Genomic DNA, 15,702 nt, shown 5'->3' on the forward strand with positions numbered 1-15,702 from the left:
TTTAGAATAAAGGAACAACATCGCCCCCTGGTGTCTTTCAGATGCAACGCAATCACAACCAATGTAAACCCATCCCCATCAGTGTCTATATCAAAAACCAACACAAAGATCACAAGGTCATATTTTTAATGTGTACAATGCCCTTCATCGTGTGAGATTGATTGCATAGCCTGGCTCTATTGCTTCAGACTCTTTCCCGGCACGCCTGGGAGTCTCCGCTCTCTGGCCATCTTCACAGACGTGGGAGCGCAGGGAGAACAGCGAGAGAGCAGAGCAGGAGCGGGACAGAGGCGCCCGGTCGGACCCTGAGCTGTCGGGGGGAAGGGGGCTGTGGGGGTTCTGCACACCCAGCCGGCCGACACCAGCTGAAGTAGCGGGGGGGAGCTCAGTAAGAGGGTGCAGTCCAGCCAAGGTGTGGGTGTGTGCTAACAGATACCTGGTTTCGCTCAATAACAGAGCTACGGTGGGCGTGTCCGTGTGCGTTTGTGTTTGTGTTTGCGCGCACAAGTGAAGGCTGACCCCTGCTGGGGACTGTGTGCATTTACCAGAAACAAAAATGGAAAAATTTCAATCAGTGGGGTTCAGTTCCTTCTTAGTTTCACTTTCATGGAACGTGCATGCCTCAACAGAAATCAACATCAGTAAGATTCTGCTCGAACAGCTCAGGCGCTCAGTCCCGAGGGGTGAGCGGGGTGCGAGGGAGGTGGGGTGGCGTGGAGGGTGGAGCTGGAGGGACTTCAGGGACAGCAGCGCGTGAGCTGAGCAGTGAGCGGGGAGCGGAACGAGCCCGGAGAAAGAGCGTGGAGGAGGGGAAGTGCAGGGCTCCGGTCGAGGGCAGAACTGGGCCGTGCCAGCAGATCGTGGAGGCTGGGCCACTGTGCCAGGCTGGAGCCCCCATGAGCTCCAGGCTGCCCACAGGAGGGCAAGAACCTGGTGCAGCTCTGTGCTACTGGCACAACGTCCACCCTGACCTCCAGCAGCCTAGAAACGGTGATGATGGGAGAACCAGTGCTGTCCATCAGCCGACAGAACCAGATCCGGGAGGGCTTCAAGAGTCCTGCACCCTACCCCCGTAACACTGACACAGGGCACCAGAACAGAGCTTATTCTGGGTCAGTGCTGGAGCAAGGACACTATGGAAACCAAGCCAAACAAAGAAAACTCTTCGGACCAGCATGTCTGACACACAGAACCCCCCCCCCACCCCACAGTGCTGCTGTGAAACCTTCCTCCGCGGCTGTCGTTTCCCTGGGTGCAGCGGGAAGCTGTGGTGGCGGGAGGAGGTCAGACAGGGGTCACATGGCGTTGGCGGTGGTGGAAGAGGAAGAGGGGTCCGGCTGTCCGTCTGGCCTCTCGGGAAAATGGGGCTGTTTTGTGCATTTTAAATATTTCTTTTCCTTATAAAAAAGACAGAAGACATTCATAGGAAGCCCAGTAAGATCAGGCAGGATGTCCCGAGTTTGTCCTGGTAGGAAGACTATTAAAGACAGGTGCCTTTGGCAGCAATCTCGAAAGAGCCAAGGGGAACTGAATCTCCTGATTAAAAAAGCACTAGAACATTATTCTCGACTGGGTGGACACCAACAGTGGCCCAGTGGCCGGTCCTGTCCAGTAACCAGCACAGGGAGAACCAGTGAGACACAGAATCCAGTGTTGCATAGTCGGCGTGCATCGGTCTCTGTCTGTCCCGCAGGACCCCGGCGCCTCTCCCTGGGGTCTGTCAGCCACTGGCCGTGTCCACAGTGCTGCAGCCGTGCGGCAAGAGGGGCAGGGGGAGGGAGAGAGAGAGGAGGAGCAGGGAGAGGGAGAGGAGAGAGGGGAGGAAGGGAGGAAGGAGAGAGAGGAGAGAGAGGACGAGGGTGCGGGACAGGTCTGGGCAGTGCGTCCCCTCAGTCCAGCGTGCTGCTCTCCGAGCGGGAGATGTTGAGGGTGTTGGCCGAGGGGAAGAGCTCCTGGTGGTCGGTGGGGCTGTGGTAGTCAGAGGTCAGGTCGGGCTCCAGCAGGGTCAGGGGCATGGTGGCCAGCGAGAGGGCAGAGCCCTTCTTCAGGCACTGCGTGTAGAAGTTGAGCAGGAGGTCCAGCTTGTGCTCGATGGACTGCACCTGCGGCCAGGGACAGAGTCTCAGTCAGGCCCTCACTGCCAGACCGTCAGACAGCGCAACTCCACACAACCCCGGAGCTGAGCTCTGAGCCGAGCCCGAGGCAAACAGGACAACCCGCCCAAGACCCTTCCAAAATAACCAGGCCCAATACTAGTGCACGAAGCCAGACGGGACAGTATGGTCCCATTGAGATTGCATTCTAACACACAGGAAACAAGCGACAGGAGGTAGAAACCGCCAGGGGAGGGAGGAGGTAAACGACGGAGACCAGCGGAGGTGCTCTCCGGAAACCTTATCCTGTGAATCGACGGGTTTTACCCCTATCGCCTCTGAGCTGCGGTGCTGAGCAGGAGCTCTGAAACCCCACCCTGTGGCGCTCAACCGGAAGCTCTCGTGTAGAAGACGCCACCACAGGAGCCTCTTGTGATTCAAGCTCAGTTAGAAACATCGGGACAGGGCTGGCTTGGCTTCAGCACGAAAGCAGGTCTCAGAGTAGCAGCCGTAGAGCGGACCCAATTTTGTCCCTGATCGTTAAAGGGATCTTCTGCTCTGCAAGTAGCTGATGTACTTATTACTTAATGAGTTGCCAGATGAAATTCACCGACGCAGCTGAAGTGTCAGTTTGAGCTTCGCAGCTGAATTACAGCAACTCAGCTCTTTTCCTCTTACCTGCAAATGTCACTGGTATGTGCACATTCACCCCACATCTCACCTGTTTCTCCACCTTGACCACCCTTCCCATCATGCTCAGCTCATCCAGGGGGTCCAGCTCGGGGGGGGTCTTCTCCCCCTTCTCGCTCCGAACCTTCCTGTCGGGCTGGATGGCGCCCCGACCCACGATCTGGTCCACCCTGTGGGAGGAGACGTGTGGGTTTTTGCCGAGCACGGCCCAGAGCTGGCAGGGGGTCAGGACCCTGCGTTCTGAGGTGTGTCGCCCATGTTGGCCACAGCAAGACACATGGAGGCCGTATCTCGTTCAGGAATTCCTCACAAGCCTCTAGGTCATCGCTCTAAACCATCCCACACAGGACAAAGGAGCATGGGCAAGGTCCCACTCCTGCCACTCTGCTCCCAGGACACTGTGGGTGGACGGGCAGAAGGCCAGTGGTTCAGACATGGGCAGAGGTCAGAGGTCAGAGGGTGGGTGGAAAGGTCAGAGGAGGCCAAAGACCTGAATGTGACCATGTCAGCTGGCTCTTGTGTGAGGTGTGCGGTCGTGTTTATCATGCGATATTGTGCTGTACCGTGTCTGCAGGCTCTTGATCCTGCCCAGCATGTCCAGGTGTCCGGCGGAGTACTGCTCGATCACGTCCTTCACATCGTACGGCCGCAGGGTCTCCTTGAACTTCCGCTTCGCCACCAGGAACTTGAGGATCCTGCGGTGAGAGAAGAGCCGCGAGGTCAGCTCTGCGGAGGCCTGCCTGCCGCCGGCCGCCTCCCCCCCCCGCCAGCCGGCGCCCAGGATGTGCTGAGCTCATCTCCCGCAGACAGGCAGCCTGCTGACATGGACAGCCCACAGCCACTTCCTCCTGGCAGACTGGGCTGCTGCTGTCGACAGCAGACAGGGGTACCGGTGACGGGCACAGCTCACCAGCGCCACGCTCAGCACTGCTGTCCAGCACGCAGATCAATCACCAGCCAGTCCCCCACACCGCTGTCCAGCACGCAGATCAATCACCAGCCAGTCCCCCACACCGCTGTCCAGCACGCAGATCAATCACCAGCCAGTCCCCCACACCGCTGTCCAGCACGCAGATCAATCACCAGCCAGTCCCCCACACCGCTGTCCAGCACGCAGATCAATCACCAGCCAGTCCCCCACACCGCTGTCCAGCACGCAGATCAATCACCAGCCAGTCCCCCACACCGCTGTCCAGCACGCAGATCAATCACCACCCAGTCTTCCCACACCGCTGTCCAGCACGCAGATCAATCACCGCCAGTCCCCCACACCGCTGTCCAGCACGCAGATCAATCACCAGCCAGTCTTCCCACACCGCTGTCCAGCACGCAGATCAATCACCAGCCAGTCCCCCACACCGCTGTCCAGCACGCAGATCAATCACCGCCAGTCTTCCCACACCGCTGTCCAGCACGCAGATCAATCACCAGCCAGTCCCCCACACCGCTGTCCAGCACGCAGATCAATCACCAGCCAGTCCCCCACACCGCTGTCCAGCACGCAGATCAATCACCAGCCAGTCCCCCACACCGCTGTCCAGCACGCAGATCAATCACCAGCCAGTCCCCCACACCGCTGTCCAGCACGCAGATCAATCACCGCCAGTCTTCCCACACCGCTGTCCAGCACGCAGATCAATCACCAGCCAGTCTTCCCACACCGCTGTCCAGCACGCAGATCAATCACCAGCCAGTCCCCCACACCGCTGTCCAGCACGCAGATCAATCACCAGCCAGTCCCCCACACCGCTGTCCAGCACGCAGATCAATCACCAGCCAGTCCCCCACACCGCTGTCCAGCACGCAGATCAATCACCAGCCAGTCCCCCACACCGCTGTCCAGCACGCAGATCAATCACCACCCAGTCTTCCCACACCGCTGTCCAGCACGCAGATCAATCACCAGCCAGTCCCCCACACCGCTGTCCAGCACGCAGATCAATCACCGCCAGTCTTCCCACACCGCTGTCCAGCACGCAGATCAATCACCAGCCAGTCTTCCCACACCGCTGTCCAGCACGCAGATCAATCACCAGCCAGTCCCCCACACCGCTGTCCAGCACGCAGATCAATCACCACCCAGTCTTCCCACACCGCTGTCCAGCACGCAGATCAATCACCAGCCAGTCCCCCACACCGCTGTCCAGCACGCAGATCAATCACCAGCCAGTCTTCCCACACCGCTGTCCAGCACGCAGATCAATCACCAGCCAGTCTTCCCACACCGCTGTCCAGCACGCAGATCAATCACCAGCCAGTCCCCCACACCGCTGTGCAGCACGCAGATCAATCACCAGCCAGTCCCCCACACCGCTGTCCAGCACGCAGATCAATCACCAGCCAGTCTTCCCACACCGCTGTCCAGCACGCAGATCAATCACCAGCCAGTCCCCCACACCGCTGTCCAGCACGCAGATCAATCACCAGCCAGTCCCCCACACCGCTGTCCAGCACGCAGATCAATCACCACCCAGTCTTCCCACACCGCTGTCCAGCACGCAGATCAATCACCAGCCAGTCCCCCACACCGCTGTCCAGCACGCAGATCAATCACCAGCCAGTCCCCCACACCGCTGTCCAGCACGCAGATCAATCACCAGCCAGTCCCCCACACCGCTGTCCAGCACGCAGATCAATCACCAGCCAGTCTTCCCACACCGCTGTCCAGCACGCAGATCAATCACCAGCCAGTCCCCCACACCGCTGTCCAGCACGCAGATCAATCACCGCCAGTCTTCCCACACCGCTGTCCAGCACGCAGATCAATCACCAGCCAGTCCCCCACACCGCTGTCCAGCACGCAGATCAATCACCAGCCAGTCCCCCACACCGCTGTCCAGCACGCAGATCAATCACCAGCCAGTCCCCCACACCGCTGTCCAGCACGCAGATCAATCACCGCCAGTCTTCCCACACCGCTGTCCAGCACGCAGATCAATCACCGCCAGTCTTCCCACACCGCTGTCCAGCTCACAGATCAATCACCAGCCAGTCCCCCACACCGCTGTCCAGCACGCAGATCAATCACCAGCCAGTCCCCCACACCGCTGTCCAGCACGCAGATCAATCACCAGCCAGTCCCCCACACCGCTGTCCAGCACGCAGATCAATCACCAGCCAGTCCCCCACACCGCTGTCCAGCACGCAGATCAATCACCGCCAGTCTTCCCACACCGCTGTCCAGCACGCAGATCAATCACCAGCCAGTCCCCCACACCGCTGTCCAGCACGCAGATCAATCACCGCCAGTCTTCCCACACCGCTGTCCAGCACGCAGATCAATCACCAGCCAGTCCCCCACACCGCTGTCCAGCACGCAGATCAATCACCAGCCAGTCCCCCACACCGCTGTCCAGCACGCAGATCAATCACCAGCCAGTCTTCCCACACCGCTGTCCAGCACGCAGATCAATCACCAGCCAGTCTTCCCACACCGCTGTCCAGCACGCAGATCAATCACCGCCAGTCTTCCCACACCGCTGTCCAGCACGCAGATCAATCACCGCCAGTCTTCCCACACCGCTGTCCAGCTCACAGATCAATCACCAGCCAGTCCCCCACACCGCTGTCCAGCACGCAGATCAATCACCAGCCAGTCCCCCACACCGCTGTCCAGCACGCAGATCAATCACCAGCCAGTCCCCCACACCGCTGTCCAGCACGCAGATCAATCACCAGCCAGTCCCCCACACCGCTGTCCAGCACGCAGATCAATCACCAGCCAGTCCCCCACACCGCTGTCCAGCACGCAGATCAATCACCAGCCAGTCCCCCACACCGCTGTCCAGCACGCAGATCAATCACCGCCAGTCTTCCCACACCGCTGTCCAGCACGCAGATCAATCACCAGCCAGTCCCCCACACCGCTGTCCAGCACGCAGATCAATCACCAGCCAGTCCCCCACACCGCTGTCCAGCACGCAGATCAATCACCAGCCAGTCTTCCCACACCGCTGTCCAGCACGCAGATCAATCACCAGCCAGTCTTCCCACACCGCTGTCCAGCACGCAGATCAATCACCGCCAGTCTTCCCACACCGCTGTCCAGCACGCAGATCAATCACCGCCAGTCTTCCCACACCGCTGTCCAGCTCACAGATCAATCACCAGCCAGTCCCCCACACCGCTGTCCAGCACGCAGATCAATCACCAGCCAGTCCCCCACACCGCTGTCCAGCACGCAGATCAATCACCAGCCAGTCCCCCACACCGCTGTCCAGCACGCAGATCAATCACCAGCCAGTCCCCCACACCGCTGTCCAGCACGCAGATCAATCACCAGCCAGTCCCCCACACCGCTGTCCAGCTCACAGATCAATCACCAGCCAGTCCCCCACACCGCTGTCCAGCTCACAGATCAATCACCAGCCAGTCCCCCACACCGCTGTCCAGCACGCAGATCAATCACCAGCCAGTCCCCCACACCGCTGTCCAGCACGCAGATCAATCACCAGCCAGTCTTCCCACACCGCTGTCCAGCACGCAGATCAATCACCAGCCAGTCCCCCACACCGCTGTCCAGCACGCAGATCAATCACCAGCCAGTCTTCCCACACCGCTGTCCAGCACGCAGATCAATCACCAGCCAGTCCCCCACACCGCTGTCCAGCACGCAGATCAATCACCAGCCAGTCCCCCACACCGCTGTCCAGCACGCAGATCAATCACCGCCAGTCTTCCCACACCGCTGTCCAGCACGCAGATCAATCACCAGCCAGTCTTCCCACACCGCTGTCCAGCACGCAGATCAATCACCAGCCAGTCCCCCACACCGCTGTCCAGCACGCAGATCAATCACCAGCCAGTCCCCCACACCGCTGTCCAGCACGCAGATCAATCACCAGCCAGTCTTCCCACACCGCTGTCCAGCACGCAGATCAATCACCAGCCAGTCCCCCACACCGCTGTCCAGCACGCAGATCAATCACCAGCCAGTCTTCCCACACCGCTGTCCAGCATGCAGATCAATCACCAGCCAGTCCCCCACACCGCTGTCCAGCACGCAGATCAATCACCAGCCAGTCTTCCCACACCGCTGTCCAGCACGCAGATCAATCACCAGCCAGTCCCCCACACCGCTGTCCAGCACGCAGATCAATCACCGCCAGTCTTCCCACACCGCTGTCCAGCACGCAGATCAATCACCAGCCAGTCCCCCACACCGCTGTCCAGCACGCAGATCAATCACCAGCCAGTCCCCCACACCGCTGTCCAGCACGCAGATCAATCACCAGCCAGTCTTCCCACACCGCTGTCCAGCACGCAGATCAATCACCAGCCAGTCCCCCACACCGCTGTCCAGCACGCAGATCAATCACCACCCAGTCTTCCCACACCGCTGTCCAGCACGCAGATCAATCACCACCCAGTCTTCCCACACCGCTGTCCAGCTCACAGATCGGTCCCCAGTTTCCCCACACCGCTGTCCAGCACGCAGATCAATCACCAGCCAGTCCCCCACACCGCTGTCCAGCACGCAGATCAATCACCAGCCAGTCCCCCACACCGCTGTCCAGCTCACAGATCGGTCCCCAGTTTCCCCACACCGCTGTCCAGCACGCAGATCAATCACCAGCCAGTCCCCCACACCGCTGTCCAGCTCACAAATCGGTCCCCAGTTTCCCCACACCGCTGTCCAGCTCACAGATTGGTCACCAGTCTCTCCACACCACTGTCCAGCTCACAGATTGGTCCCCAGTTTCCCCACACCGCTGTCCAGCTCACAGATTGGTCACCAGTCTCTCCACACCGCTGTCCAGCTCACAGATCGGTCACCAGTTTCCCCACACCACTGTCCAGCTCACAGATCGGTCACCAGTCTCTCCACACCACTGTCCAGCTCACAGATCGGTCACCAGTCTCTCCACACCACTGTCCAGCTCACAGATCGGTCCCCAGTTTCCCCACACCGGAGCAGCCTGTGCAAGAACTGTCTGGCCCGTCTCGGACCTGAGTCCAGTTTATCTCCAACTTGTCTCTGACCCAGCTCTCCCCCCTCTGACCTGACCCTGACCCGACCCCTGTCCTGCTGGAGCGAACGGCTCTGCTCTGGCAGGTCACAGACTGGGGGCTCCCCCCCCGTCCGACCCGGCTGCAGTCTTTATCCTCCCCACGCGAGGTGTAAGGCTTTGACATATCCTGGCTGAGGGGACCTGACAGGAGACACCCGGCTCCCAGTGGTGACTTGGGGTGACCGGGGGACAGACGCAGAGCAGGCGACGAGAGAGGGATCCGCCGCCCGCACCGCCCCCCGACGAGAGCTCGTTCCTCTTATCGCACCGAGCACGCCGCGGGACGCCGGCACTTCAGCTGCCAGCGCGCGCTGATGGACGGCCTCGCGGCTCGCGGCCGGGGGAGCGCTCAGGCCCTATCTCTCACGGGCAGGCGGGCCGCCGCGCAGAGATAGCGCCTTGCTACCCACATCCATCCTCCGGGGAAAAGACACAACCCGCCGCGTCAGCGAAACCTTCTTCCTTCTTCCATTCCCAAACCTCTTTCTTTCATCATGACGCACTTCATTTAAACAAAGAAAGCTTCACCATTATTGTTGACTAAATTATTCATGTATTTGTCCGACGCACATGAGGACACACTGTCATCTGGGGACGCAGGGTCACTGAAGCTACAAAGAAGGCACAACAGCGCCTTTACTACCTCAGACGGTTGAAAACGTTTGGTCTTACACTGTCCTCACCACACGTTCCCGCTGAGCTGCTGAGATGGCTCACGTGTGGGAGGACAGTGGGGTTCGGCAGCAGCTCGCTGTCTGACCAGAAGGCATTACAGGGGGTGATCAGGCCAGCCCCATCACTGGGGTACAGCTCCCCTCTAATGTGGACATGTTTACACCTTGTTGTCTCAGGAAGGGTGGAAGTATCGCTAAGGACACCAGTCATCCTGGTTTCTCATTTTTCTCCCCCCTTCCCTCTGGTAAGAGTTACAGAAGCATAAAGACACAAATTTCCAGATTCAGAGACAGTTTCCTCCCACAAGCTGTCAGATTACTGAACTCTACCCCTGCCACTGGCTCAGACACACTTCTTTAAGTTGTAGGTTATTTAACTTGTTGTTGCTGCTGTTGTCCTGTGTTAATGTTTCTTTAATTTCTTTGTGTTGGAGCGCACACGCAAATAAGCATTTCACTGCACTTGTGCACATGACAATAAACTGGACTGAGCCGGAGCTATCTGACAATCTGACAGGGGGACGACTGGATTCCTGCTTTACTAGTTGAACAGGAAACAGTCCAAAATCCCCCACAGGCAAGAAAGACTGAAGGTGTGGCAAAGCATCTCAAAGGAACAAATCAAGGGTCTGGTGATGCAGGCAGTGGGCTGCAGACTTCAAGCAGTCACACCACATAAGGGGTTTACACCCAAATACCAAAGAATGACAGAATACTCACCTGAAACTGGACCTTGAACACAACAAATGACATTGCTCTAACATGGCAAAAAACATGCCTGCAAAACATTACAACCAGATGCTGAAATTCTATACTACTACCTCATATTAAGGGGATGGAGGAGGTAGCGCTCATCACTGCAGCATGTTCAGCTGCCCCCTGAGCACCACTGTGACCATGAGATCCCCGATGACCAGGAGCGCGAGATCCCCCGATCTCCACTGTGCTCAGGAGCGCGAAATCCCCCGATCTCCACTGTGCTCAGGAGTGCGAGATTCCCCGATCTCCACTGTGATCAGGAGCGCGAGATCCCCCAATCTCCAGATCACTGCAAGTCTGGCTCTGGTGTTAGTACAGAGGTTTGAGATCGCCCACCCCCCCACACACACCCCAGTGCGTGAGCCCTCATCTGGGCCGGGCACACCAGCTCTCCCTCTGGCACGAGCACAGCGACATACAGAGCCCACAGATGCTCAGACAGCAGCCAGGCCCTCTGAGGTGGAACTGAGACTTTGTTTTTCTTGGTGACTCGTACTAATTTGCTTTGTTGCGTATTTAGTTTTTTCATGCACGCATTTTGCAGATACCTGCACATTTCATTATGACACGCTCTCAGGTGCAGGAAAAAAATACAAAAATAAAAACAGCCCAGGTAGGGAAAAAAGGAAAGAGATCAAATTCCCATTTATTTCTGTCAGCAGTGGGTTTGTACAAAGTGCTGACTGGCAAAGCAGGTCTTGTGATTGTAGACAGCAAGCACTGAGCCCCAGGGCTGCTGAACAGCAGAAGGGTCCCGTTTCAGGTGCCTCCCAGCACCCCAGTAGAAACAGATCTGTCTGCAGCTGCTCGCTTGGTGAGCTAGGTCAGTTATCGTCAGCTATCATGTGATGAGCAGTGGAGGTCAATACGTCCATTAAAACTCATGGTTACTGTGTTTAACGCATTGTTCACAATCAGCATTGTTCACAATCAGGTGTAAAGCACATTCTGGGAAGAGTTCAGTGCCAGGACAAGGGTGTGGTGTAGCCAGGGCTCGAACCCAAGGCACCTAGGCAGTGCAGCCTCTCGTGAAGCCCCAGGTAGAGACTTTCCTGGGGCCCTGTACAGCCCTCTCGCTGTGCAGGTTTGTAGGACAGTGTGAAAGGTAAGACTGTTATGTGCGTCACCCCGAACTGCAGGTGCCCCCGCACAGGCTGACAGTCATCTGCAGGAGCCCCAGGGACATGTGCAGCTGCTCTGGGGACCCCCGCGGGAAACGGGACGCGCCGCTGACGGAGCTGCTATCCTAAATCGGTCAAATCGCCCGCAATGCATTAACGAAGTGCCTTCACGCAGAGCGGTTCTCCCGACTGGGGACTGGGAGTGCATGAAGAGGAACCGCTTAGGACCTGGTCCAGAAGGGGTTTGTGGCTCCGGGTAAGAGAGTGAACAGCCTTGCCCAGGGCCAGGAGCCAGTCAGGCCTGCCTGGCCCTGCTGCTGCTCTCTCCTCCTGCCCCGGCTCCCTCGAACAGCACACTCTGCATTCCTGAGCGCGACTTTGATAAACTAGAAGGCTCCATTGGAACTGAAGGCTCAGCAGTTTAGCAGTTACTAATTTTACCTTCTCGCTCTCACAGACATCCATCTTAATTGAGGAGGCAGTGTAAATAAGGCTCGTCCCTCTGCTGGTGACGCAGCCCAGCCCCGACACGCGGTGCACAGAGGAGATCACGCCCCAGCCCTCAGAGCTCAGGTCTGCAGTGGCAGAAAGCAACACAGCGGCCTCTCCTTTCAAGACAACAGTCACTCTCTACTGCCCCTGCGTAACTCCAGCTACCGGCTGAACCTGAGAGGAGAGTATCGGCACAAGGGTACGGGCCAGCGCAGGGCACACACACACACCCTCAGCGCAGGGCAGGCACGCACACACCCTGAGCGCAGGGCTCTCACGCACACAGACCCTGAGCGCAGGGCACCTATACACTGTGTATGTGGGAGATACAGACAGGCACCTATACACTGTGTGTGGGAGATACAGACAGGCGCCTATACACTGTGTGTGTGGGAGATACAGACAGGCGCCTATACACTGTGTGTGTGGGAGATACAGACAGGCGCCTATACACTGTGTGTGGGAGATACAGACAGGCGCCTATACACTGTGTGTGGGAGATACAGACAGAGGCGCCTATACACTGTGTGTGGGAGATATAGACAGAGGCGCCTATACGCCGTGTGTGTGGGAGATACAGACAGGCAAAACTATTCATTGTGTGTGGGAATGTCCAGCTGAACACACACATGATTCTATCTGTACCTGCAGGGACTCCCAGTCACTCTCAGTCTAATTTTATTTCCTTTCTCTTCTCCCCCTGAATGAAACTCCACTGGGATCGACAGCAGTCCGGGAACAAACAATTCTGGGACTTTCTCATTTTCAAGACGACAGCTCCTGACAGGTCCTCAAGAGCTGCGGTCTTTAACCATGAGGAAGCCTCCTCAGGCCCCAACACACACACCCGCCCGTGTTCATGAGAGAAGCACAAGCACAGGCTGTCAGGCTCCCAGTCCCAGCAGGTTTGAGCGAGGACAGCTGTGCCCAGATGTTCCTGCATTTTGCTGCCGTCAGGAGAAAATTCACCCCATTTATTTTTCAGAAAGAGCAGCGTTCATTCTTTCTGTGGAGGGGGTGGGGGGAGATGTTTATTTTCTAAAACAATCTCCTTCCTGGAGAAGGAATCTTGAGTCTCTGGAAAGAGGGAAAGGAGTGCAGGAAAGGGCACAGCACAGCCGGCACCCCAACGCTCTGTCTGGGACAGAGTCTGGGCTCCCCACCAGCGCCCCACGGTCTCCACCTGCTCAACTCTCCCTCTCACCCCACTTCCCCGCCACCCACGGGCCCAGACGGGGTGTGACTGACCGGCCAGCGCCGCAATCGGAAGGCTCAAGTCACCTCAGCAGGGCTGGTGGGCGCACTGCCACTCTGGGCTGCACTGAGACCCCCCAGGCTCTTTCAAAGTTTCCCACCCCCCCCGCCGGGACCCCAGCCCCCCACTCACCGCACGGCCCTGATGAGCGTCTTCACCGCGGGGATCACCTCCTCCATGGTGACGTCGCAGTGGGGCGCCTTGTCCTCGGCCCCATCCTCAGCGGGCGCCTCCACTGCAGGGGCACAGAGAGGGGGGGGGCTCAGGGTTTTGGGAAGCTGTGCAAGCTGTCCGGGCGGTCCCGGCGGCGCCGGCGGGGGGCTGACCGTCGGCCGAGGGGCGGGGCTTGAGCCTCAGCGAGGTGCGGAAGCGCGTGCGATCGTTGAAACTCCAGCTCTTCTGCACTCTGCCGGGGCTGGTGGCCTCGGGCACGCTCTCGGAGCTGGGGGAGCGCCGGCCCCCCGCGGGCACCGCCGGGCCTGTGGGCGCTGCCGGGGACGCCTTGCTGCGCAGCGCCTGGCTCCGGGAGTTGTTCATCCGGATCCGGTCCCGGAAGCCCATCTTCCCACTGCGCCGCGGGCAGGAGAAGCAGGAGAGCTCTTTCAGCAGGGGTCGCCCAGCTGCCAGGCCAGAAGCCGGGGAAAACAGCTCCCACAAGTCCCGGCCCCAGAGATCTGCTGTGTCGGTACTATTTCACAAATCAACCTCATCCAAACCATCTTTTAAAGGCCATTTCCCCCAACTTCCTAATTAAGAAATATGATCCAATTGGGAAAGTAACTTACTCCAACACTACTTTTAGAAAATATCATAAAACCAGGATGTGTGGCACGGTTAGAGAGTGAAAATATTGTACCCACACAGCTCCTGCTTCTGGGGAGCCACAGGGCCCTGCAGTTATTGTTCCAGCTGGGGTCCGAGACACAGTTTGCTGTCCAGCCCTCTGTTCAACTGTTGAACTATTTTCTTTAGCCTTGGCAGGCCTGTGGCTCCCCAGGAGCAGAGCTACGGATGATGGCTATAGAGAGGAAAGGAGACCTGGGCGATGCACAACACGCAGGGTCTGGAATGGAGATGTGTTGACCCAAGGCACTTGTACCCTCAGCAACATGCAGGCCAGACACTTGTATTCTGTCGTTGTGCATTGTGTAGAATAACCTTCAAGGGCTCTGAAATACAGTGCAACACCTAACATGCCTACTGCACTGTGAAAGCATTGCTTAGAGGATTCCTAGTGACTCGCAGTAGGGGGCACTCTGATGTGTAAAGTATTAAAGACTAAATCAAGAGTAAATTATTCAAAATCACACCCTGGAACACAGAATTTTGCAAAACTTCTGGAAAAAATTGCATGGACAAAAAAAGTGCATTTTATTTTAGCCGTGATGAAAACTTCTCATAGTGTATAGATAGTATAGACAAATCTTAAGGGAAATCTTAAGGGACTGGTTCTTTTGCAAGGAAAATACTTTGTTTGCATTTTTTTAAACGAATTGAGCCATCAAACCTGGAGACCTGGAGAACCAGGTAGCTCTTACAATTGCAACACTTGAAACTGCAGAGCAGCTGGTTCGCTGGTTCGCACAGAGAAAAGGCGCAGGTGGCCGCAGAGGAGGTAGCCAGGGAGTCTCACTCTTCCCAAGAGACATCACGGGTTTTGAAACCCATCCTCCGGGGCTGAAGGGACGTGGCCCTTCACCAGACCCCACCTGCGGGCCCTGTGTCTTTCCCGCCACACGAGGTGGTTCTGCTGGTCATCCCAGAAGTCCGACACTCAGCCCCTGCTGGGCTCCCTCCTGCACAGACCCCCGCAGAGCCCCTGTCCCACCTGGAGACAGGAGGAGGGGCAGCAGGGCGCCACACACACAAACAGCTTTAGAGCCTTTCAAGCAGGTTGTTAAGAGGAGCGCGAATCCAGGTCTCTGGAGGTTACGGGTGTTTTCCGTGTCCTGTCTCTGACACCTCACATGCTGATCAAACACGTCCCAGAAGGGAGAGTCACAGCTGATTCTTGTATCAAGCGTGCAAAGCTGCTCTGGCTCGTTAGGAAGAGGTGATTGATTACTGCTGTAGCAAACCACTTGCCAATAAATAATTGGTTTAACTTGCCGTCATACTCAGAGCTGACAGCTGGCAAGAACGTTACAAGCAAGAGACACAGAGGCTCCAGCCGGGCTGCTCCTGGGGAGGGATTGCGAGTCGGACTGAGGGGTCCAACACCCCGCCAGTCCCCCTGAAAATCCCGGCCCTCAGAGGGGCCGACGGCTCATGCAGCATTCCCTCGGTACCAGCGCAGGCTCAGGGCAACATTCTGGACTCAGTCTGGCTGCGCAGCTGGGGAGAGTCGCTGTGCTCCTAAAGAGCTGGGAAAGGGCACTCCACTCACAGACGCATCACGGATATTCTCAAACCTGTCGCCCATAATCACACTGGAACTAACATTGTGCAAGCTCTGCAACATTCATTACGTTTCAAATAAACAACACACTACAAATATTTTGCAGTCTGGTTTTGTTCTCTGGATTGCTTCATAAGCTTACTGTTGATTTACGGCTATAGTAACAATCCCTGTCCCAACCTGAGCCCATGCAGGGAGATATCAACCCA

At 57.6% G+C, this 15,702-nt stretch overlaps 1 protein-coding gene across 2 annotated transcripts in view; it reads right to left on the reverse strand.

Moving 5' to 3' along the window:
- Positions 1-1,756: 1,756 nt before the first annotated feature.
- Positions 1,757-15,702, reverse strand: part of kcnq4 (potassium voltage-gated channel, KQT-like subfamily, member 4) — a 38,642-nt gene continuing 24,696 nt past the window's right edge. For both annotated transcript variants that reach the window (XM_088602437.1, XM_088602438.1), the window contains 5 exons: positions 13,422-13,663; positions 13,228-13,330; positions 3,347-3,478; positions 2,815-2,953; positions 1,757-2,102 (listed from right to left, as the gene is read on the reverse strand). In XM_088602437.1, coding sequence (XP_088458563.1) covers positions 1,890-2,102; positions 2,815-2,953; positions 3,347-3,478; positions 13,228-13,330; positions 13,422-13,663 — 829 coding nt within the window. In that variant the 3' untranslated portion in view covers positions 1,757-1,889. The remainder of the gene's footprint in view (positions 2,103-2,814; positions 2,954-3,346; positions 3,479-13,227; positions 13,331-13,421; positions 13,664-15,702) is intronic.

This window comes from Lepisosteus platostomus, chromosome 13 (genome assembly GCF_059453375.1).
Source record: "Lepisosteus platostomus isolate fLepPlt1 chromosome 13, fLepPlt1.hap1, whole genome shotgun sequence".
In the NCBI taxonomy this organism is placed as follows: domain Eukaryota; kingdom Metazoa; phylum Chordata; class Actinopteri; order Semionotiformes; family Lepisosteidae; genus Lepisosteus; species Lepisosteus platostomus.